General features: G+C 43.6%; 3 protein-coding genes across 5 annotated transcripts; 1 reads left to right on the top strand and 2 right to left on the bottom strand.

Annotated features, from left to right (window-relative positions):
* Positions 1-3,401: 3,401 nt before the first annotated feature.
* On the bottom strand, positions 3,402-10,194 carry LOC138630176 (uncharacterized). Its single transcript, XM_069714346.1, has 6 exons — positions 10,061-10,194; positions 8,648-8,755; positions 7,091-7,230; positions 6,768-6,864; positions 5,138-5,262; positions 3,402-4,719 (listed from the first exon to the last, which is right to left on the bottom strand). The coding sequence occupies exons 1-6, from the start codon at positions 10,143-10,145 to the stop codon at positions 4,543-4,545; spliced, it is 732 nt and encodes a 243-aa protein (XP_069570447.1). The 5' UTR covers positions 10,146-10,194; the 3' UTR covers positions 3,402-4,542.
* Positions 10,195-11,709: 1,515 nt separating this feature from the next.
* On the top strand, positions 11,710-17,134 carry spata2l (spermatogenesis associated 2-like). 2 transcript variants are annotated; one of them, XM_069714334.1, is made up of 4 exons: positions 11,710-11,781; positions 13,786-14,165; positions 14,259-14,552; positions 15,754-17,134. In XM_069714334.1, exons 2-4 carry the CDS (start codon positions 13,788-13,790, stop codon positions 16,729-16,731), a joined length of 1,650 nt encoding a protein of 549 aa, XP_069570435.1. In that variant the 5' UTR covers positions 11,710-11,781; positions 13,786-13,787; the 3' UTR covers positions 16,732-17,134. The 2 variants fall into 2 exon arrangements, with proteins under 2 accessions (XP_069570435.1, XP_069570436.1); XM_069714335.1 differs by having other exon boundaries at positions 11,719-11,767.
* Positions 17,135-17,883: 749 nt separating this feature from the next.
* pdf (peptide deformylase, mitochondrial) lies at positions 17,884-19,947 on the bottom strand. Of its 2 annotated transcripts, XM_069714317.1 has the most exons (3): positions 19,854-19,947; positions 18,672-19,279; positions 17,884-18,516 (listed from the first exon to the last, which is right to left on the bottom strand). In XM_069714317.1, the coding sequence occupies exons 2-3, from the start codon at positions 19,264-19,266 to the stop codon at positions 18,359-18,361; spliced, it is 753 nt and encodes a 250-aa protein (XP_069570418.1). In that variant the 5' UTR covers positions 19,267-19,279; positions 19,854-19,947; the 3' UTR covers positions 17,884-18,358. The 2 variants fall into 2 exon arrangements, with proteins under 2 accessions (XP_069570418.1, XP_069570419.1); XM_069714318.1 differs by lacking the exon at positions 19,854-19,947 and having other exon boundaries at positions 18,672-19,483.
* Between the last annotated feature and the right edge of the window lie 3,947 nt (positions 19,948-23,894).

Genomic DNA, 23,894 nt, shown 5'->3' on the forward strand with positions numbered 1-23,894 from the left:
ACACACACACACACACACGAGACCTCCGTAGCCGCCCTGCCTCTCTTAAATTAAACTTCCGTCCTGTGGTGTCGCCCCGAAGTGCCAACGTGTGGTTTGTTGGTTTTTCAGCAACTAAAATGCTTCGACGCCGCTTTGGTTGAAGTCTCGCTGCTCTCTCACGAAAGGCGCTGCGACGCGACGCGCTGCTAAGATTTCAGCTTTTTTTTTTTTTCCTGCAGTTTTTTATTGTTTTGTCTTTTTTCCATCTGGTTTAAAATTTGAATCCCTCTCGTTTCAGCCACTCCAATGTTTTAATCAAAAGCAGAGAAGTAATTTGACACGCGCCTCTGGACTGTTGAAGCGCTCGTCCTCCCCTTCGTTACCGTCACCTCCGACATTACAAACATCTGGTTTGTTATCAGATGCGATAGATCGAAAGATGCTCCCTCCTTTTTTTTTTTACCTTCTGGATGTGTGTGTGTCTGTGCAATTATCCTCATTACTGCCAATTATAATGATTAAAAACGGTGTCCGAGCGTTATTGATAACCTGAAGGGCTGCGTGCCACTTCCTTTATCCTGCCCGGAGACGAATTTGTCGGCCGCTATCTGTGTTGGACTCACAAACCTCCATTGCTGCTGTGGAAGAGAGGAAATGAACACATTTCCAGTGACGGCGAAAGCCGAGAACTTTGGGTTGATGGTCCCTCCGACAGCTGGCGGTCGTCTGTCCACTGAATACCTTTCAAATTCACACGAACGCTTATCTGAGACCGGTTCTGGCTTTAGATGGGTAAAAACATGGCATGAAGGCAGCTTCTGATAAATCTCCACAATCTAGACCATCTTCGACGGAACAGCAATGGATATCTTCATCAAGTTTCACGACAGTACATCAAATAGTTGTCAACCTGCCAAAACTCCTTCTTTTTTTTCCCAGGGTTTTAAGGCCGTCCCATTTTATATTTTCTACCGGGAAACTGCAGTGTCCTCAAACTTTACCATCATGCACAAATCCATAAGTTTCCTATGTTTGTCTGATGTTATCCAAGTTGCCAGTGGTTTGTCGAGACAAAGATATTCTGTCGCTTCAAACTTTTTCGCATGTACGTATTGTGGACAGTACAGCACACAGATGTTGTGTTTTCGAGTACCGTAATTTTTGTTAGGTCACGTCGCGGCAAAAGACAACAGAAAAACATGTAAATGAAAATGGCTTTTTTGGGAATTCTGCGGTAACGAAACACGTGAAAGTAGGAAAGAAGCAACCCGATGGCTGACGATGTCGGTAGGAAACCCCCCAGAAGAAAAACCTTCTGTATTTTGAGATGTGATTGTTGGCCGGTAGGAGAGCCAGAGTTCAGGAAATATTTGAGATATTTTACGCTGGACCAGAGGGGTGACCAGAGCTCTTTGTCTTCTGCTCCCGCTACGGCATCAAAGTCGATGTTTCACCCACATTTCCTCTCATTTCATTCACTCCTTTCACCCACATTTCCACGCCGTGGCCCCTCGTTCTCTCTTAAACAAAAGCCAGTTTTCTTTTCCCATTACAATGAGATGAGACCGTCCTCCGCGGAGGGCGAACGTAGACATTTGTGCCGGTAGATTTGAACCGTTTTTGTCCTTTTCGGGAGTGGGGCCCATTGGGTTCTCCTTTGCGGTTTAATTATAATTTGGCCTAATTGAGCTTTCAGCCGACGAGTTCAAAACAAAAACTGTGGCTGAATCACGCTAGGCTGGATGTAAATGTGACAAATCAACCTATTTGCTCTGTATTGTTCGTACTAGTTTTATTCTTACGCTGTAGTTTCCCAACCTGACGCGCTTCACCGTTTGGAAAAGAGTCCTTTCAAATAAATACCCGGCACCGTGATTGGATGCTGTCTGCTATCATTGGCTAACTTCAACCAATCAGATCATCGTTGTAAAAAGTTCTTGCATGTATCGCCTTTTCACTGGTCTCAAAGCGCTTTGCAATTTGCCTCCCATTCACCCATTCACACACCATCGGTGACGGAGATGCTCTTTCGACGTTGTGGTCAACTTAGGGTTCAACCGCCAACCTTGCGGTTAGTTGGCGACCTGCTCTGCCGTGCGAGCCTCAGCTACCCCTGTAAATGTCGTTTTCAAATCCACAGCTGCTGATTGGTCAGAACCATTTCTACTTTGGACACAAATGCCCAACTTGAAGCCCGACAAGATGGATTGTGTAACCTTGTGATCACATGATGATATCTTGAATCAAGCCGCGTTGCAAGGTCAGCAATGTCCCTTTGCTCCTGATGTTGCTAAAGAGACGCGTCCAGGCCAATACGTGAAAGAACACACAAGATCGATAGAGTCAAATATTTCATGTTTATTGGTGTTTGAATGCAAAATGCGGTATTTTTAAGCTTTAACGTGAACCTATTCGAAGCTCTACGAGGTGGCTGTAATATACCAAGCTGTTGTAATCAGGCTGGTTCTGACATCATGCCATGCCGCTAACGCCTCAGAGCCCTTTGCCTTAATTCCATAAAAATGGTAAGCGTCAATCAAAGTCCTTGTTGGATCTTCTAAAGCCGCTTTCCCACTGCATGCTCGACCTGACTCGACTCTACCCGCTCTTTGGTACCAGGTAGTTTATTTTTCCGCTACACATCGGACCCCTCGGAGAGGAGCTTGTTGTTATTGCGACGTTGCATGAAACTACTGTGATGTCATCTGCAGTGCAACACACACTAGCTGGATCCCAACCAACCAGAGGAATGTCCTCAATGTGGTTTTGTGGGTTGTCCTTCAACGAATGGTCCAGTGAGTAAAAAAAAAAACAACAACAATGCCGCCACCGTAGTAGATTGGCTAGTAAACAATGGTGGGTTTGGACACAAATGCCCAAACATTGATGACGCAATGATGACGCAATGATAATTCTGATTGCGATTCTCTTTGACTGTAGTGTTCTTGCGTCTTCTTTTAGTATCGGATTAGCTCGTATTGAACATAGACGGTGGTGATGCTAAAAAAAAAAAAAAAAAAGGTACCAGGTGCTATCCACAATCTTTTTCCTAATGGAAACCAAAAAAGGTGAGTAGAGTCAAGCCAAGTAGAGTTGGGTAGAAAAGCGGCATAACAGTTTCTGAAATCTCCTTCTCCTACACCAATCTGACATCACAATCTGGGAAGTGTTCGACATGTTGCAGGAACTTGTTCTTTTGGAGCATAACGAGGCCTTTAAGGAGTCGGTGTGCTTCAAACCAAGCGCTTGTCTGATGGTCTAAAAGAATCCGAAACTCCGTATAGATAACAAGATGTGAAATTAATTCACCTCTCCTTTTCCTTTTCAGCAATATTTCAGTTTCTTAACGTCGAAGGTCGTAAATGTTTGTTTTCTAATTCGTCAAGTCTCTGTTTTACTGCCTTCACTCATTAAACCATGTCAACAAATACATTGAAGGCCATTTATTTCTTCATGTCAAATTGATTATTGTCAATTTTGCATTATTTACAAGGGTGGATCAGAAAGTTCTGAGACCTCTGTGAGTAATTACTCCCAAGTTTCGTCACATGATCAAAACCAGCACCTGGTTTACACGTGCTTTTGTGAGCAGTGATCAGTGATTCTTTACACACCTGAAACTTGAGCAAGTTTCAAGCAAACCCAGCTGGTTGCACCTGTCACTCGAAACTCCTCTCCAGAGTAATTGCTTCATCATCTTAGACTTTCTGAAGCAGTTTTAAGGGTCTGCGTTGAAAAGTTTCAGAGTTTGACATAAAATTTGATGTGCGCCCTCTCGTCATATCCACGGAGGGATCGACGACGCACCGGGACCACCGCTCACAAAAAACGTCTGTAACTCAGGTGCTGATTTTGATCGAGCAGCAAAATTTGGAGTACTTGCTCACGAAGGTTACAGCTTCTCCGTGCACGTCACGATGCTGAGCGACGTTCACGCTCAGCGGGAACAGTCTCTGACCTTTTTGATCCAGCCTCGTAGTCTTTGTCTTTTGCTTGGGCGTTGATGCTTTTCTTGGCAGTTAAAGCGACTTGTCAATCAGTGCAATGGCTTGTTCATGTGCGTGCTCATTTAAACATTATTCCACAGTGGATCTACTGGTCAAATACTCCGTAGGGTATCTTTTATCCCAGGTCGACAGATACATGGTCTGACCAGTCGTGTCGTCAACCTCAACCTGCTCTTGAGAGGGCTGCTTTTTACCAAACATTATTAACAGATCGTTGGCGAAATCGCAATGTTAAATTGGTTATAATGTCTTCCACTGATGTGGATGCCAGAACGGAACTGTGTGATCAAACAGACAACAATGAAAAGGTGAGTATTACAAATGCTGTGAGTGTTTTTACAGACATATCACACAACGGTCCATGCAGTGAAAACAGTTGCTCATCATCCGATGACAGGCACAAGAAAATACAACGATGTTGTACAAAATCGTGGGAAAAGAAATCAAAGGAACCGAAGACTCGGTAAATGTGTGTCTGGAGAGTGCAGGAGCAGAAGCAGTATTTCATTGTGACAACAAGGCAGAGCTGGAGGCTGGAGGGTTTTTTTCAAGTCTAAAGGTTCCTCTCCAGAAAGACAGTCTTTAAGTCCGCGGGGCTGTTGACGGTGAAAACAGTGTGGGAGGTGATTCGTGTTTCCATGAGGGCGGCGACGGCCTCGCCCAGGTCCAGGTGATTCAGGAAGCCTGGTGCCATTCGTTCTGGAGGGGCTACGCCGGTGTTGATCTTCACCTGTCAGGAGGGAAGGTTTGAGAGAAATAAGACAACTGGATGAATGTTGTGACCACCGTGGGGAGTACAGTGGGTCCTCCACTAATTGCATGGTTGATGCCCTATCTTAATTCTGAAATTATTTTCATATGGACCACTAGAACACCGATCAGAGGGAGTGGAGTCTATTGGAGCAAATAGTTTTCTGGCGACAGCCCCTAGTGGACACCAGTGGTATCGCACTTTAAAGCACTTGTGCTTCACTTTATAGGACCCGGAGACGACCCGTCCGTTTTCATAGACGGCCGGTCGTTAAGGTTCATGTCCAGTCGCAAGTTGACTCGATTTTGTCTTCAGTCAAAGTCCACGTGACTCCACTCCACTCCACTGTGTGCTTTGTTAACTGGAGTCCTGCTGCGCAATCCCTTTAGTGTCTCACCTGGTTGAGTTTGCAAGGCACCTCGGGGTACTCCTCTCGCAGCACCTGGCAGAAGGCCAGAGTGCTGGCAGCTCCCACCGTCAGGAAGCCCGTGCCAGGCATCAGCAGCTTCTCTCCAGCACCTCCTGTGGCACAGAGGAGCAAAACACTCCATTAACACACATCAATGGACTTTTATTAGGGCCCGAGCGCCAATGGTGCGAAAGCCCTACTGTTATTCAAGCGATTCTTATTATTCTCCGTAAGCAACTGCATTTTTGGGGGCTTTATCATATTCAAAAACTCATGAAAGTTGGTACACATCTCTCCCGGCGAAAGTTTTTGTAAGGGTAAGCCACATGGTTCACGGAGAGCGAATCCCTCTAAGGGTAAACCACACAGGTTCGGGTTTGTACATGCGGTCATACTAATACCAAACCAAAGGTCAACAACAATACAAAACTCAAACAAAAATAAAAATCAGTATGATACAGTGGTGTTAGAGCAGTTGCCTCACAGTGAGAAGTAACTTGAGGCATGTCGGTTCAGAAAAAGGTCATACTCCGAAAAGTGATATAAAAAAAATCATTAAAAAAATGAACGCTGATACGGATCAATTGAGTTCTTATCATTTAAAAGGAGTCTTTGTTATGATGAACCTATCAGTAATTGAAGCATGTCATGTGAAGAAAAATTACTCATGGAAGTACTTTACTAAAGTATATTTTTGAGGTACTTACACTTAACATACATACTTGAGTATTTTTTTGTTATATTCTTTTTTATACTTCACCATATACGTTGTACTACTGCACTCGTCAGTAGGAAATCTTGTATTTTTTTTTATTTTTTATAACTGCTGCATCATCTTTAGTTACTTTACAATATAAAAGATTTTAAGAGCTCATAAAATCTAATGCTTTTTCAAATAAATGTAACTTCTCAACAGTAAATGTAAGTAGAGCTGAAACATTTTACTTAATTGACAACTTTGATAATCATGCAAACTACTTTTCTTGCAAAAAATACCCCAAATTTCATGACTGCAACTTCTGAAATGTGAAGATTTGCTTCTTTTCCTTTAAATTGTTTTAATAGTTTTAATTTGGTTGTTACGAGTTTTGAGGTTTAAACTGCTGGTTTAACAAAACAAGCATTGTGAAGGTGTCACTTTGGGCTCCGAGCAGCTGGCAGTGTTTCGTACGATTATCAGATTGTTTTACAAACTGAGCAACCTATCAAATAAATGCTGCTGTGTGTCGGCTCTTTGTGGAAATATGCAGTTTGATAACGTGCTCAACTTTGATGGGGAATGTTAAAAAAAATGGTGTGGCAGTTATTTTGCTGAACACAAACAAAAGAAAAAGACATTTTTGTTTTTGGCTTCAGGATGAATAAAAATCAAACAGCAGTCGAGTTCACGAGAGGAAACGGCTCTTCTTCAGCACGCTACAGTTAAAAATAGTGAAAAACATCTCGTGCTTCGATCTGTTTGGTGAATGTTTTCGGGATTAAAACGCCGACAAATCTGTTTTGTCATAAAGTTTTCCTCAAGGCTCAATTTATCTTCTGTACGCAGAAAAAACAAGCAGTGGTTCATTTGGGTATCGATATTGAGCTGTCAGTGGACTGAAATGGCTGCAGGACTCACCGGTGATGAAGGTGTATGTGCCGTCCGAGTCGTCTCTCACCAGCGGGAAGAAGGCCTTCCATGAGACAAACGTGCTGAAAAGCAACGTCTCCATTACCTGCGGAGTTGACGGGAGAGGAGATGAATCATCTGCACTGACATTCAGACGTGACGTGAACGTGGTTACTGCTACTAAGATGAACAACCACCAGTAAAAAACAACAACAACAACAACAAAGTAATAAATACTTGAAGGCAAAGAAAATTCCATATTTAATCAGTAACCATCTGTCTCGTGTGTTGGAGTCGCAGGTGTCTGTTGTGTGTCTGTTGTGTGTGCTGACCCAGTTCAGGTCTTTGAGGGTCTGGGTGTGTGGGGGTCCTCCCTGCCACCAGCTGAAGCCCAGAGAGGAAACGATGTCGGTCACCCTCCCCACCTCCTTCAGCAGGGCCTGCTTGGCCTGCTCCGCCTCCCCCTCCGACCCTGAAACAGTCGCAGGCACTCGGGTGAGAGTGAGATTGGACTCGTACGGTTTATTGAAGGATCTCATTGACAGTTTTTGATGGAAGCTGATATTTTTTGGTCTAGATGTACCAAATGATCGTACATCCACAGGTTAATAGGTTTACTGCAGTGAGCTCAGATTAAATATTTTTTTGTACAATAAATCAAACTTAACTTCAGGATATCAACACATCATAGGAGAGCTGTGTTTTATGGAATATATTACTGACATGTCATCAGAAAAAAAAAAGCTAAAACTATGATGTTAAAACATCACAGAAAAGGCTAGAAATTGCTTTTATAGTCTATAAATTATGTTGATACAGTGATTAACGAGAGCTTATGTAATGGCAGTCCAATAAACTAAAAAGTGAATTTGCTTATTGTTATTTAGGGGTGGAAACTTTTGTGATGTTTAATGGAGGTCAAACGAATCCGTTTACGAGTTTTTTTTCTGCCTTTCTGGTGCCTAAACATGAAAACTGACCCGGTGTTTCATGTATACTGTTTTGCTCACAGATTATTTAGATGTCTCAGTGGGAAAGTTGTTTTTCAAATTTATCCAGTTTTTTCAAATTAAATTGTTAGACACTCGGATACGGGTATTCAGCCGATAATAGGCTCACCACGTACGTTTGCACACCGTACGATGCTTCAGGAGAGAATCTGTCTTCCTCAGTTCAACTTTAACCCGCAACAGGCCACGTGATATACTTAGAATACAAAGCTGGGGAACATCTTTTTCAGGTTCCTATTATGGGGGCTATATAAGAGCAGGAACCTGACAACATAGGAATTATTTTTATGCCTTCTTTTATTTTCTTTCTACGTGTTGCCTATATTTGTCTACTATGCATTTTGTTGTCCAGAGTGTGCCTTTAATACAAATGTTATTATTATCATTTTAAAATTGCCTCTGAAAGTAATCCAGTTAGTGATTAAATTGCACCTCACCTAACTGTTGCATGGGATTTCTTGAAGTAGCGTGCTGATGTCAGCATTTAATTCAAAGCACTGCTCTGCCAAAGTCCAGCACCTCAGAACTGCTTATGCTTGTTTTACTCTTACTAAAACTAATTAAGTCAAATCTGTATTTGTGGCATGAACTTTGCAGCCCCCAGGGACTTTTAGAGATTATTTTCCTTGCAGCCATGATGTTGTATGTTGCCATGAGAATGATACAAACTCCTATCACACACAATGTAAATCTCTATTAGCAGAACTTGAGAAGTCTCTGGATCTTCAAATACCAGGAGACTTTCAGGGAGGAATCTGTAATTATAATGTCAAACAATGTGGTGACATGCCTGCACATGTGGTGTGTTCAGTAGTTTGATAGAAAGACAGATGATGGACAGCCTTCTCGATGAACGGAGGGATGTTTGACCCAACTTACCCACATTCCCCACTATAGTGATGAGGTTATCCTTCGTGTTGGGGGAGACAAACGATTTGAGTCTCTCCAGTCGGCTGTTGTCCCTGGAGATCACCGCGACTCTAAAACCTCCACACACACACACACACACACACACACTCGCATTAATCTGTAACGTCGACAGACAAAAGCAGCACCTTTAATACAGAAACAGCATCTCTAATCCCTCTCACGTGAAAGTGAGCGTTCTCCAATAGACCTGCATCAATCCTTAATCTGTTTATCAGGGTCATCAGAGGGATAAAAAAGTGGCCGATCAGCAGATGGTAACTTTCTGCTCAGTTCAAACAACGAAGCTTTGGACATGCAACCAGTAAACTGTCATCAGGACGTCGTCCTTCCCAGCAGCGGAGGAACAATAAATTACCCAAAACAGAGTTCAGCTCAGACCAAAACAGCCTTCAAACCGGGATGAAGATCTGACCAAAACCTGAAATTACACTCATCTACCTCTGACCGTAAACTGTAATTTTGTTGATTATGATGATGGGAAGTGCTGCAGAATCTGAATCCAGAGTTCAGATTGATTTATGTCAGAGTTTATGGGATGTTGGGAATCTCAATTATTATAAACCCCCCCCCCAAAAAAAGTTGTCTAAAGGATTATTCTAAGAAACATCATGCTCATATTGGGAAAGATACATTTTTATTATTACTTAAAGGTCAGAATATAAATTCTTGATATTTTACACATATTTTTTACATATTTACTCTTGTGATTCATCATAAAAATGTTAAATTTTTGCAAACTTTATCATTTAAAATGAATTTATCTGGACATGAACAGAGTCTTGCCTCTAAAATATATTTGTAATTATAACTTTGCCACAATATGTTGGCATATTTAATTGACATGGTTAATTGACTATAAATGTGTGTTGTGAACCGCATGGTTTTATTTTATTCAAAGCCAAAACCTATTTCTGACTCGGCAGATTAATTGGCACATTAAGCACCCAAATGTTGGCGCAGTTTGTGCGATTTACCGGCTTCGTCGGTCTGTGAAGCACGTAGATGAGGTCCGAAAACAGGGGCTTTTGCCAGTTTTACGCACGCAGACGCACCTTTAACATCTGATTGATAACTAATTGTTTGACAAATCAAAACCAGAAAGACTTGTGAAGTATACAAACACATACAAAATACCTAGAAAGTGTCTATAATTCAGTTTATTTTGATGGAATTCCTTCATGCGTAAAATCCATGTCACGGACACCCGTGCGTAAAACTGACTGTCCATATTTATTTAGATGTAACGAGTAAACAGAAAATCCAGCATCGTCCTTCTGATTCAAACAGTAACCAATATTTTCCCGGTGAATGTCCTCATAGCGGTGGAGGCGGTTTTCATTGTATCTCCAAGAGGCAGCTTACCTTTATCCAGCAGACCTTTAACAATCCCAGAGCCAACCGTCCCCGCTCCTCCCAGAACTAACACAACCCTGTCCGAGTTTGACATTCCGACGGCAGCTGCACAGACCTGCTAGAGGATGAAGGATGGAGGATGTTACTCTGAGTGCACTGAAAGTGAAGCCGCAGACTTCTGCAGAGCATCTTGGGCGAACCAGTGCGCTTTAAACTAAAATCAAGGGCCAGAGTTCCGCCCTTCTCCCGGTGTCACTGAGGCCACGCCCGCAGGTCAACAAAAGAGGCTCCCAGCTGTCTTCACCCGGGGTCTAAAAAAAAAAACAGAGGCAGAGTGGGTGGGTGTATACTTGTCTGGCTATCTCGGTAGGGACCGGTTTGAGTTTTAGACCTGAGGATTGAGGACTTTTTGGGAATGTTTAGACATTTTGTCCGTTTCTTCAAGGAGCTGTATTCTGATTAAAAATCAGGTTTATGTTAAAGTCAGGGTTGAGAGTGGACATTTAGTTGTAAGGACATGGCCGATTAAGCTCCAATTAAAAAAATAAATAAATAAAGCAAAACAAAAATCTTTAAATAAATTAAATATGATCTTTTTTCTCCATAATAGGCTTTGACTGTTGCTCAAACGTTATGTTTACTTCATCTTTAATGAACAATCATAAGCATTTGAACTACTTTACTATTCTAACACTAAACAACGAAGATCATTTTCAGAGGAAATGAAAAGTATTGAAAATGAAAATAAGAGCTGTTTTCAACCTTACATTTCTCTTTCGAAGGACTAAAACCACCTCGCTTGAGCTCATCTGTATGGTAAATCCTTGACGTACATAAAAAAAAAAGTAAAGAAATTTGACAAAACACAACTTTCCAAGAAATAAACTCAGCATTTGACACAGAAATTATGGTGTGAACCGGAGGATCCTGGTTCATCGAGGGGGTCTCGGGTCTTGACTGTTTTTTTATTGCTAATACAGCCTTGAAAATGCAGTACTGTACATCACAGGTGGGTAAATATCAGATTTGTCCTTCAAGCTAAAACATTTGGCTTTGTTACACATCGTGCAGATTTTTCTCAGAAATCTACTGCAGATAGAAAAGGAGCAAAAACAAAGAAAAGACATTTGACATGCCTTCAGGTACAATCACAGAACAACAAGCTTCATTAAATCAGTTTTATTCTTAAATTAATTATAAAAAAAAAAAAGAAACCAGACCTGGAAAACTATTAAAGCATGCTGAAGAGGAAGCATTATGTCAGTGAGTGTCGTCACAAAGGTGAAGCGTGTCAAGTCCTCATGCAGAGGTGTTGGAAACCGGTGAAATGCTGCCATCTAGTGGAGGAAATACCACCCAGCCAATTCGGTGATTTTTATCGATTAATTTCTTAACACAATTAATTTCTCGCCTATTTTCCCCCCCTTTTTTTTTTTTTTTTTTTTTTTCCCAAGATATCAGTTAATTTTTCTATCCAGCGTTTTAATTTCCAAGTCATCTCGTCACCACAGGAGAGAGCTCTCCTCCCCCGCGGCCCGTCCCGACGTCACAAACCAAGCGCACCCCCACCCCTTTCCTCCCCTCCTCCCCCCCCCCCCGTCGAGAGCTGGGAAAACCCGGTGCCACGTGACAATGTTTACTTTAACCCGGACAATCGAGCGAAGACGCCCGTGTGGCCGGAAATGTTTGATGTTTATTAGTCAGTTATCTGAACAGGTAACCAGCCGCAGGTGAGTCCGCGTGTGTCTCCGATGCGTGTCCACCGAAGTTGACGTTTTTAGTCCAAAATCAGGGCTGTTATACACCTTATAAACGAGGTTTAACGTTAGCTTAGCTCCGCCGGTCCCCCCTTTTTTTTTTTTTTTTTTTTTCTCGGACCGAGACTTCCGTTCAAAAATCTTTAAATCGTGCGTCGTCGCGTGTCGGCGCGACACCACCACCCTCTTTAACCCAAAACACAACGTTTTCTATGTCAACGTGGACATGCTTTTTAATTCGGCGTATGTCCAGAGCAAAACGAAAGCGGTCTTCGTATGAAAATTACAACTTTATTTATTTTATTTTTTTTGAGGTAATTTCCATTTTCTTCCCGGGTACTTCCTTCCTCGTGTATTTCTTACAGTAAGTTTGGCCCTCGAGTAAAACTGCATCCTAAAAGTTCACTTTGTAGATCGGCCGAAGTGAAAAACGACTTCCACATTTCTGAAATAGTTTTGAGTGACATTTCAAGAATGACTCGTTCAAGGCAGAAAAGCGAGTTTTAAATTCGCTCAATATTGAGGAAGGATTTGGTTTGTAATTTATCGACGTTAAAAAAAACAAAAACGTTAGTTACTTTTAAAACAGCCTAAAATAATACTAATGTCAGCATGTTATTGATGACTAATTTTTTTTTTCTGACTGATGTTCATTAACTTCATGACCATTAGCGGTCATTACTTTACAATTTACATATTTCGAAAGTAACATTTTTACATCCATGTCAAGGTTTCGTTTTCGGTTGTAAACGTGTTTGAGGAGAAGCTTTTCTAGTGCTGTTTGTAATATTTAATGCTGCTAAAAGTATTAATATTTAATATTAACAGTGACCACAGTTTCTTCAGTGTGTTTGCAGCCATATGAGAAACTCCCAATACACAGACACTATAATTTATTGGTGTATTTGTAATGTGTATTTATTTTTTTATTGATCTAAACTCTGTTGGTGCTCACACAGTGAAGGGTGCACAAGCTGATGAACTATTACACACTCAGAGATTAAGAACATAAATATGGTTAATTAATTCAAAAGCAATAGAAGAAATGAAGTGAAATAAATTGAGTTATTATCAGGATTGTTGTGGATTTCTTTGAATGTTTATAGTTTCTTTTCCAAATGTCTGTGCTGCTTTAAAGCTCGCAAAGCAGTCAACAGTCTTTACCGCACTGTTAAATGTGTGAAAATGATCATGGAGTCTGGTTGGAGTGCATTCCTTATTAAATTGTAGTGAACCAGATTTTCAACTCCTTTCGACATTTCCGGTAGAAAAGAGTCGAAAAGGTGAATAAAATGTGTAAAACCCCAAAATGTCCGGATTCAACAAATCAGTTGATTTCTGAAGCAGTTCTGTTACAAAACATGTCATCCATTAGATCCGTTACAAACTACAAATCCTGAAAAATCCCAGTGAAATTGGAGCTATTGCTTTAATTTTGTGCGACTAAAAACGTAAGAGAGAGAGAGAAAAAAAAAATCACCGTTAATGATAAATTGAAGTTGTTATTGTTCACATCAATTGATTAAAATCATGAAAATAGAGACACATTCTACAAATAAACCGTATTTGATAGACGTCTGCATGTTTTTGGTGGGTCCTGCCAGGCTTTACGTTAAACGGTAGAAGTGTGCGGTACACTTTTAGTGTTATGACTCAGGAAGTGATGCCGATCAAAGGGGATTTCCGTTATTGAATTGAATGATTTGAAACTTTTTTTTGAGGAAGCTGACACTATATTTTACTAGAAAAAAATGAAATGATTGTAAATCAAAAAAAAAAGTGTTTGCAATGCCTGTTTGGTAAGCCCTGATAGAAAGATGTGCGTATACATATAAATTACTGGAAACCGGTAGTTATTATTATTCTCTTACTGAATCTCATCTGGCTTTCCATTTAAAACTTGATTTTTTTTTTTTTTTTAAACAGTTTGATCTTCATTGACACATTTTTCTTTTTCTTCTTTTAATGAATGAAAAGAGATGAGCGTCTCCTGGCAGAGAACCAGAGATCTAGTGAACGCCTACGACTACAGTTTGGAGCAACAGATTGTGGGGCGGGGCTCCTGCCTGGCGTGCACAGACGAGGAGCTGTGGAAGCAGGTGGAGGAGCTCCTGACGGACGGAGACGCTGGGGAGACGCACCGCCTCGGTCTGGATCCACTGAGGGTGATGGAGGAGTCGCTAAAGGCTGCAGCAGCAGCAGCAGGCGCAGCAGGAGCAGCAGCAGGAGCAGACTGCAGGAGGCGAGGCACAGCCAGAGGAGGGCTGAAGGGCCTGGCGAAAGCCTTTGAGGTCCTGGAGCAAGCGGCACTGAACCTGTACCTGGGTCCCTGGAGGGAGGAGTACAAAGTCATCAAGGTGGGTGAAAAAAAAGCAAAAAAAGCCGGAATGATCAAATCTGGTTCCATTTCTGTCCAGAAAGTAAAACGATTCTCTCCTTTTGTGTCCCAGGTGTACTCCGGTACGTTCACCCACTACATCACCCCGGCCCTGTCGACGCCGCAGATCGAGAGCCTGTTCAGCCTGCTGGGGTACAAGCCCAGCCCGTCCCGGCCCGAGCAGCTTCGCCTGCAGTCGGCCGGAGTCGGTCCCGCCTCCCTGGACGACCTCCTCCGCTTGTCGTGTGCCTTCTTCGCGGCCCGCTGCGAGTGTCGCCTGCTTCTGACGGCTCTGGGGAAGCACGCCGGGGACGCCCCGTGGGAGCTGAGCGTGGTGAGGGAGAGGCGGGACGGGAGCAGCCTGCAGGTAGGTGTGACGGGTGTCGAGCAGTCCTTCGTGGGGTGAGTTGTGTATTTTGTCTGTTGTTGACGATGGGGTGCTTTCTGCTTTTGCGATGACATGACTGGAAGCTGCCAGTGATTGCGCAAAGCTTTTAAATATACTTTACCATCGTCGCTGAGATCGTAACGTGGCTGATGGCACGCCTCTTGACATACGTGATGACAGTGAAGTGAATTCTGATTCTGACTCGGAATAAAAGTATCGGCTCTGCTCATGTGGAACCTTGATGGAGGTGATCCCAGAAATAGTACCGGGTACCATCCACAACTTTTTGCACAATAGAAAACAACAACAACAAAAAAGCGAGTAGAGTCCGATCCAGTTGAGCCGGAACCAGCAGTCGAAAAGATTACTACCCAGATCGAAGTTTGGAGAAATGTGCATAAACTTAATGTTCCAGACATGTTAGATATTTACATCTGATTAGTTCTGCAGCAGAAAACAAGAGTTTTGTGCTCAAATATTTTCACTCAGCAAGATTTTTTTGTATTCTAATCCAACATTTTCTTTCTGTCGGGCTCTTTCACACAAAAGTGTCGAGTCAGATTCACCAAACTTAGACGGCAATGTTTTTATCTGTGATTTTCAGATGCCGAAGGAAGGATGGAGTCGTGCAGATTTACTGAGCGAAGCGCGTAAATAGCCGCGTGTCCTTTTGAAAAAGAAATCCTGTTTACTTTGGATTTATTTCACAGAAATCTGACCGAACCACTTATGAGTCATTGAGGTTTGAGGATCTCAAATAACACGCAGACATAAATAACTCCCATTGCTGGGTTTAGTTACTCGTCTTATTTAAGGGCCCTGAACTTTGTTATTGGTTTCTAAAGTTTACGCGTTTTATTTTTGTTTTCGTTTGGAACAAAGACAAAAAAAAAAAAGACAAAAAAAAAATGGTGGTGTTCTCAGAGCAGATCAAATCTGAAATTTCAGAATGCGTTTCCCCTCAAACAGGATTTTTTTTTCCAGCTGTTGAACCTCGAACTTCATTCAGACCTTTGTTCCTTCAGTTCCTCCTCTAAATGTTCTGCTGGGAAAGTTGCAGCAGAAACTTGGCATTTCAGTCTTTAACAAAAAAACAAAAAAAAAGGATTGTGATTCGATCTCAGATAAACCTGAAACACAGCAGCAGAAGTTTGCAGTGATTGTTCCTGCGTCCCGACAGGTCGCCCTGGACAACACCAAGAAATCCCTGGGAGCCGACCAGCCGCTGATGGAGCCGTTCGACGGAGAAGTGGATCTGTACGGAGACGAGCGTCTCTACGGAGACGAGCAGGTAAACGGGGGCCAGAGGGAGGCGGCGGTCTGCGATGACGAGAGCCCCCGCTCTTTATCCTGGGCGGCTCAAAGCAGAGCGTCGCCCCCTGCTGCCGTCAAGACGCACGGCAACGGCGCGGCGTCCCCGTCCTCCCCGCCGGAGCCGGAAACCGGCGGGGGCTCCTCGGCCGGCCGGCGGTGCGGCCGGCGTCCCTGCGGAGAGTCCAGGTCCGAGAACACGGACTCGCAGTCGCGCAGTCTGCAGGCGGAAGCGGCGGCGATGTGCCAGAGCGAGCCGGAGGCCGATCGCTTCTGCGGCTGCCTCCGCTCGTCTAATCTCAGCCTGAGGCGCTGCATCAACTGCAACGCCGTGCACAACATCAACTGCGACGCCTTCGACCTCTGCCTCACGCGGGGTCACAGGGTGGAGTTCGGCACGAGCGAGAAGAAAACGGAGTCGCCGCGGAAGGTCAGGGTCGACGCGTCCTCGTCTCTCGGCGGCGGCGGCGGCAGCAGCAGCGCAGCCATGTTCTCCCTAACGCTGCGTGACGCCGCCGCCGTCCCCGCCGACGTGCCCCCCAAATCGACGAGTCCGTCGCTTCATCCGATCAAATTCCACGAGTGCTGCGACCTCACCAGGCTCGACCCGCGGGTCCTGTGCTTCAGCTGCGGCGTCTTCCACTCCGGCTCCTGCAGTCACGCCGACTTCTGCCAAAGAAACCATGACATCAGACCGCTGGGCGTGTGCTCCTGCGGGAAGCGGTGCTCCAGAAAGCCTCTGGTTCTCTGCAGATATTGCGGGAAAGAGTATTGCATCGACTGCTGGTACAGAAATCCCGTCACGTGCGGCTGCGGCCAAACGTTCGACCAGTCGTCGTCCGTGTGATTTGTTTTGTTTGTTTTTGTATTGGGAAGAGTTTTGCACTAAATGAGGCACATTTAGTAAAATCCCAGTGCCTTAAATCTGCAAACTGAAAACAATACTTTTTATTATTTTTTTTTTTGGGGGGGGGGGATACAGAAATTCAAACGCTGCCTTGACTGAACTGGAGGATTAAATGAGCTCTAATTCTTCTGTTTAGGTCAGAGTCTCTTTTCATGGTGCCATCTGTTGATTCCCTCTAAGTGGCCATATTACTCACCACTTTTAAAAATACTTTGCACCGCTGACATTCGGCTGTGATCACAGTTTGTGATCCTGGTTCACGGCTCTGTAAATCTTTTGTGAAGCACATTGTTGATTGTTGTCTGCACACAAACGACAGTATAAAGGGTCATTACACAACTTATCTTTGGTAAATGTGTGTTTTATGATGCATGAGCTTTAATTAGTTTGGTCAGTGGAGTTACGGGGTAGAATTTATAATGTGCGGAGGACTAGTCGACACATTTGATATTTTATTGCTTCACGTCAAATCTATTCATTCCCCCTTTTTTTTGAAAAAAAAAAAAAAAGTATTTTAAACGTTTTTTAGCCGAGTTGGTGCTTTTATTTATGTTTTCTTTACTAATCCAATTCATTGTTTGGTAGATAAATTGGATTTTCATCGAAGTCGAGTTGACATTTTTTTGAAAGCTTAAAATTTTCAGTGCTTTGACTTTTCAACAAAATGACTAACAATCATTTCGGCCTCAAAACAAAGTAGTTTCACGTATTTGTTTGAGTTTTTATTTGACATTGAGAGGGAGAGAATCTCGAGTCAAAGTTTATCTGCAAAATGAAAAATAAGTCTCGGGACTTTTTTTTTTTTTTTCCCATTTTCGATGTGAAGACGGCGTAGGTGTCCCGTTTGTCATCAGCAGTAAAATCGGTGATCAAAATCTCTCGTGTATACGAATTAACATTCAAATGATCTGCTGGGGAGCGGCAACATCGAGATGCGTGACATCATGATGTATGAAATCAGGATGCGCGTAATCCAACACACCCATCAAGTTAACCCGAGAACCGGAGCAGTGCGCTCCAGCTGAGATGTACGAAGTCTCTCAAGGCTGCGAAATGTTTTAACTGCCGAGGTTTCCTTCAAAAACGAGCGCGACAAAGTATGTACGTTTATTTGTTGTAATATTTAACATGAAAACTCAAACGAAACACGCGTTACATTAATATTAATGGCTTCCGTCCGTTTTGATTTATTTCAGAAAATTCCAGTTCCAATAATTTAACCCACATCCGCGTTCCAGCTGTTGGAGCCACCTGTCGGGTCTCGTCATGTCCCGGACGTCTTCACCGGGACAGCGGCAGACAAATTCCCCTCTTTATGTGTCAAGCGTAGATCAGCCGCCACCTCAAAAGACATAATTTAGGGGTTTTAACATTCAGTTGACTCGGTTCTCGATGGTCCCGAAACTGAGCTCTTACTTTAACCAGAACCACAAACGGCTTCTTTCATAACAGGAAAGTTTCTCACGGGAAGGATTCGGCAAGCGTAAGGAGCGTTCAACCGCACAGCGGTGCTTAAATCATCTCGTAGCACCAGCGTCGCGGTTTTGTGGTCGGCAGTGAGGATCCTCTATTCGTTGTGCGCTTGCCAGTCGATGTTGATGAAGGTCTTGCTGTCCATGCGGTCGATGTACAAGACGCCGTCCAGGTGGTCCATCTCGTGCTGGAGGATCCGAGCTGGCCAGCCGCTGGCCTCCCATGTGACCGCTTGCCCCTTTTCATTCAGACCTGCAGGATTAAAAAAAAAACAACAACAACAACAACACAGAAATGCCCTTTTTAAAAAAAACAACAACCTAAAATCATGTTTTGAGTCAATCACAAAGTCGAATTTTACCGTCATACGAACAGGATATTTAGGATTAAGCCGTAAACAAGCGTACCGGAAACTTCCACGGACAGGAAGCGGGGGACCGTGGCGGAGAAGCCCGAGATGCTCTCGCAGGCCTCCTGAAAGAGCAGCGTCCGTCCGTCCAGCACCCTCAGCCGGGGGTTGATGAAGATCCTCAGGGGCTGGACGGAGAGGCCGCGGGCCTCCCTGGACGCCGGCGACGCCTCGTCCAACATCTTCTGCGGATATTCCAGCGCCAGGATGCGGAGCGGCACCCCGACCTGGGGCGCGCTGAGCCCCACGCACTCCATCTTCCGCATCACTTTCACCATAGTCTCGATGACCCGCCGGATCTCGAGGCCCGTCACGGCCGCGGGGTCGACGGCGGCGGCGTGCGAACGCAGCACCGGGTCCCCCACCTGGCACACGTGGCCGTACGGGGGGCTGGGAGGGGCTATGACCTTGCGTTTCACGAACTGAAGGTAGGAGCGCACTTTGACGCCGCTGGAGTGACGGCGGATGTGCGGAAGACGGGTGGGGGACGCTGTCGCAGAGGTCAAAGCGAGGACGCCGGAGCGACGGCCCGCCGATGCACAAAGTCTGAACCCCCTCCAGGAGAGCCGGAGCAGAGACGCCGATGAGGTCATGGTGCAGCTGCAGCTGGGAGGAGGCCGGCAGGGACGTCAGGCAGAACAGAACAGAACAGGGAGAACATTTAGTTCATTTGGTTAGACATTTCAATGAATCATCTGGATAACACACAAAAAAAAATAAAAAGATTTCAAACTCATTTCCCAAGTTGCACTTCGGTTTCCGAATCAAAACAAAGATGGCGGTAATCGGCTGTCAGCAATTTGAATTATTATTATTATTTTTTATCATTTAGTCGATTTTTTTTTATTATTATTATTTTTTTTTCATATTAGCAGCAGAGTCCTTTCATTTGTTTATGTTACTGGATGAATCATAGTCATGCAGTTATGTTCAATATTCTTCCCGCTCCCCCATTTTTTTTTTTTTTTTTTTTTTTAAAAAGAATAGGCACGCGGTACGTCAAACAAACACCGCCCCGCCGGGGTATCGCGGTGAGCCGAAACATGCGCGCCCACTCGACGGCTACCGCAAGCTACGAAGCTAAATCGTTAGCACGTTGAATTTAAAAATGTGCCGCGACTACCAAGACGTAGTATTTGCATTTTTTTTTTTTTTTTAATGACATAATATTTTCCGTTACCTGACAGTAATGGGCCCGTGCTAACTGAAAAGGGACCGCATATCGAGGAAGGTGAGGTCAGGCGAAGAAAGGTTCACGGTGACGTACAACCACTTCCAGGGTAACAACGTCACGTGACAGTCAATTTCAAAATAAAAGTTAAAAAAAAAAAAAAAAATTCAGCGTTCAGCGCCGCACGTCTTCCAACTTGCTGGTACATGTCCAGCTGGGCGGACCGGTGGTTGGTTTCGGTCCCGTTCATGATCGAGGCGGGTTCAAAGGGGGGTCCGGCGGGCTGATTCCCGGCTGAGCGTCACCGAGCACCTGATGGACGGTGGAGAGCTGCAGGATGGATGTTTGCAGAGCTTTCCAAAAGTTACCGGTGTGGATCATTGAGCATGTTTGGGCTCACAAGATGATGGATATACAAGAAGGTTGGTTCTCGGTTGATAGTAAACGCAATAACTTTTAGATATCGGGTAGAAAATATTTTTAATATTGTGATTTGTAAACAAAGAACATATTTGGCAGGTCACTGCACAACATGTTAGATCTTGCCTTTTTTAAAAAAAAAAAAATTATTTACAGCTGTGGTCAAATTAAACAGAGACGAGGCGGTTTCATTATGTCATCATGTTGTCTCTTCACAGTGGTGGACCCCTCCAACTGGCCAGATGTGGACTCCCAGCCTCTGAACCTCCAAGACTCCTGGAGGCTGCGAGTCGCCTCCGCCCAGGTCTTCTCCATCGTGAAGACCCGGGACATGGAGCACTTTGAGAGAGTGATGGACTTTCTGCAAGCGACTTATCAGCTTCAGCCCAGACTGGTGGCTGCCATCAAACACATGAAGATCGTGTTTGGCCTCAAGACCATGGTACTGCTTTCAATGATTTAACAAACGTGTGCAATCATGTAAAATCTGTGTGACGTGCATGTTTTGTTCTTGTATTTTTTTTTTTATAATTTAGATTTCCTCTTCCACGTGGTTATTGTCTTTCCCTACAGGTTATTATGTGGATGCTCAAAGAGGGTCGAGGAATGATTGACACGGTGTCTAAAATCGTCCAGTTCTTCCCAAGTAAACTACCTCAGTACCAAGATCAGTGTGTAAGTGTCCAACACTGCAACTCTGCTTATTTTTAGTTATAAATGCTCCTATGCACTTCACCATTTATATATAAAGGGAACAAATGACTTTGTGATATCTTTGAAAGCATATAGCACAAATTAGTCCCTTTTTAGCTCGTTGTTTTGGTTTTACAATCCACAACGTTCCTGTTTTGGTTCATTCTCATCAATCTAGTTTTAAAAAGCAGTATTTTTTATTATTATTATTATTATTTTGTTGTACCTGCTCTGCACCTGACAGGCAAAGCTAGTAGCCAGCTGGTAAATATATATTTCCCTCAGCAACTTGGTGGAGACTAAAACAGAGCTAAAAGGAGAGCCAATGTTGTATTTATGTTCAGCACTTGGACACAAGCACAGCTTCAAAATGAAAGCTCATGTTTCTCCATGTCTGCTGGATTTAGAAGTAGTCAGCTGTTTGCTAATATTAGCCGTATCAGATTCATGAAACGGTTATGTGTGCAGTTGTAGCAGCTCCAGGAAAGTCCAAGCGAATTAAGGGAGCATCATTTGATATTAAAAGCAGACCAGCATTTAAATACGGTGTACATGCATTGATTCCTTTAAAAACAAAAACAAAACAAAAAAACCACCTGCTGTGTTTTAAATGTCAACTGCAAAGCCTCACGATTCAGAAAGTGTAAACTCTCCGTATATATTTTTTTTGAATTCTTCCACAGAGCCAACGTGAAATGTTCCTCATGAGGAAGAACCACGTGGACTTTAAGGGTCTGGCGCAAGCACTCGCTATCGACAAGGACAAATTTCAAGATTATATCAAGGTTAGTTTACTCCACCTCACTGGCTCATAACGGTGGGAATATCTTGCTTAAGATGACTTGCAACACAGTAAATAGCACCTTAAAGTAAAGAGGAAATGACGAGTAATAAAACTGCAAAGATATAAAGTAAATGGAAATTTTACCCAATTACTAACTATATATTTGACTAATAATCAAATATTTTCAGGAGAATTTTGAATAGTATTTTTGCTTGAAATACCTCAGTTAACATAAAGAGTACAGAGCGCTAGTTTCTCCTCCAGCTCACCATTGTGAGTCCCTTTCTGTCCAGCAGGATGCACTACAGATCTACATTTAAAACCTTATTTATGGCATACAAATGTTGAGCTGCCCACAAACATCCAAAACAAGGATTTAATTTGGGGTAATAAAGACTTTGAATTGTTGTTTCTTCCTTTGACCCACCACATCTTGTGAACTCGTTAACCCTGAGAGGAAGCTTATGCTGAAATGTAGTATTTCTATGTTCTGCTACTTTTTTACATCTGGTTACACTTCAATTTAGAGGGAAATATTGTACTTACAATATTTATGTTACAGCTTTGTTACTTATCCAATTCAAATGTATACTATAATTTATTATAGGTCATGAATGTATTCCAATGTCACCCAGCTGTAAAAAAACAAAACAAACTTAAAACCAGCTCCACCGTGAAAGGACTTATCAATGCAATAATACTTACGATCCAATAACATGTCTTTCAGAATCAGATGGAGGAGCAGTACGGTGAACGTTACGGCCAGAAAGTGGAGGAGAGGCTGCTGCACTATCTGTGTGAGCTGGAGACCGTGTTACCAGGAGATACCCACATTGATAAGGTGTGTGTGACATGTTAGTGTGTGTTTTAATCTAGTTTGGTGTCCCCTTGTGTAAAAAAAAAAAAAAAGAAGAAAACTTTACAGCGTTTAAAAATGTTTTTTTCTTTAATATGAGCGTTTTAAAGTTACACTGGAGAGTTTTTAGTTTTTTTTGTTGTTGTAGGTAAATAGTTGTGTTTACTTTCCCCTTGAAGCCCACTCATCAAAAAAAATTGTCGAAAAGCCCACCGGCTGCCTTTAAGTCTTCCCACAAGAGAACGTGAAGGACTGTATAAATGACCGTCGTTGCCTTTTTTGAATGTGTGTCCCAGATACTGAAGAAACAAAGTCCCGTGACTGAAGAAGAGAAGCTGCTTCTGGAGGTAATCACCTCTGACTCCACGACCATAGCAACAACTCTGAAGAAACTGCTGCACTGTGGTAAGAAACCTTTCCCCAAAATGAGCAAAGGGCAGATGAGGAGTATAATGGGGGGAAAAAAATGTCATGAATCAAGCAAAAACAGTATTTTCTGCTTTTAATCTCACTCTATGAGCTCTGATTAAAACAACCAGGCTTAAAATGGCTGCAGGATTTCACTCATTTGGAACTGGTTTCAATTGAACACCAGGTTTTTTTTCGGCTCATTCCTTCTCTCTGATGATGCCTTTGCTAATCAGACTGTGATGCTTTTCTGTCCCTTTAGATGTTGCTTCTTGTCGTCCAGCCGAGATTTCTCAGTCGCCCCAAGTTGGGAAAAAAGACGTGGAAATCTCTCAGCTCCCAAACTCTGCTCCGTGTGGCAGCTCGTCGAAGCTTCTCGAGTCAGTGGAAGGCGAAACTCTCCCAGAGATTTTTAGAGGAGAGGAGGCGGTTGGGCAAAATGTGTCGGAGGAGAGCCCGCTGTTGTTGGAGAATCGCAGCGATTCAGATGTCGGAGGACATCAGCAATCGGAGGGCGACGGTGAGCTCGTCAAGAGGGCGGAAGAAGAGCGCAGCGACCAGACAAAGGCCAGTCAGAGAAGCAGCGAGTGTGTTCAGGAGGCTGCCTGCGGGCCTCAGTTCTGCTCCAGACACCGGCGCTGGGTGAAGAGCATCCTGCGGGAGTGTCCCAACGAGTGCTCGGAGGAGCTGCTGCTTCAGGCCAATGTTTCTTCATCTCCCCTGCTGTTCCTGTCGTCCTCATCGACCTCCTCATCGCAGGACCTCACTCCCTCTAACCTCGTCCCCGGTCCCCCTGATCAACCACCTCCACAGACCTCCACCCGTCTTCAGACTGCAGCCCGGGGATCTGAACCGGCGAACCCGGAAGATGAACTGAGCTCTGGCTCTT

This window comes from Brachyistius frenatus, unplaced genomic scaffold (assembly GCF_029030835.1).
Source record: "Brachyistius frenatus isolate BFR_SWC_R1_liver_20210118 unplaced genomic scaffold, ASM2903083v1 Contig_129, whole genome shotgun sequence".
Classification (NCBI taxonomy): Eukaryota; Metazoa; Chordata; class Actinopteri; family Embiotocidae; genus Brachyistius; species Brachyistius frenatus.

Excerpts from the sequence above, each read along its gene's own strand:
- spata2l (XM_069714334.1), top strand. The coding sequence starts at position 13,788 with ATGAGCGTCTCCTGGCAGAGAACCAGAGATCTAGTGAACGCCTACGAC. Across the intron at positions 14,166-14,258 it reads AGGAGTACAAAGTCATCAAG|GTGTACTCCGGTACGTTCAC; the intron begins GTGGGTGAAAAA and ends TTTGTGTCCCAG. Across the intron at positions 14,553-15,753 it reads GGGACGGGAGCAGCCTGCAG|GTCGCCCTGGACAACACCAA; the intron begins GTAGGTGTGACG and ends GCGTCCCGACAG.
- pdf (XM_069714317.1), bottom strand. The coding sequence starts at position 19,266 with ATGACCTCATCGGCGTCTCTGCTCCGGCTCTCCTGGAGGGGGTTCAGA. Across the intron at positions 18,517-18,671 it reads CCTGTCCGTGGAAGTTTCCG|GTCTGAATGAAAAGGGGCAA; the intron begins GTACGCTTGTTT and ends TTAATCCTGCAG.
- LOC138630176 (XM_069714346.1), bottom strand. The coding sequence starts at position 10,145 with ATGTCAAACTCGGACAGGGTTGTGTTAGTTCTGGGAGGAGCGGGGACG. Across the intron at positions 5,263-6,767 it reads CACATACACCTTCATCACCG|GAGGTGCTGGAGAGAAGCTG; the intron begins GTGAGTCCTGCA and ends TCTGTGCCACAG. Across the intron at positions 4,720-5,137 it reads TGCCTTGCAAACTCAACCAG|GTGAAGATCAACACCGGCGT; the intron begins GTGAGACACTAA and ends CCCTCCTGACAG.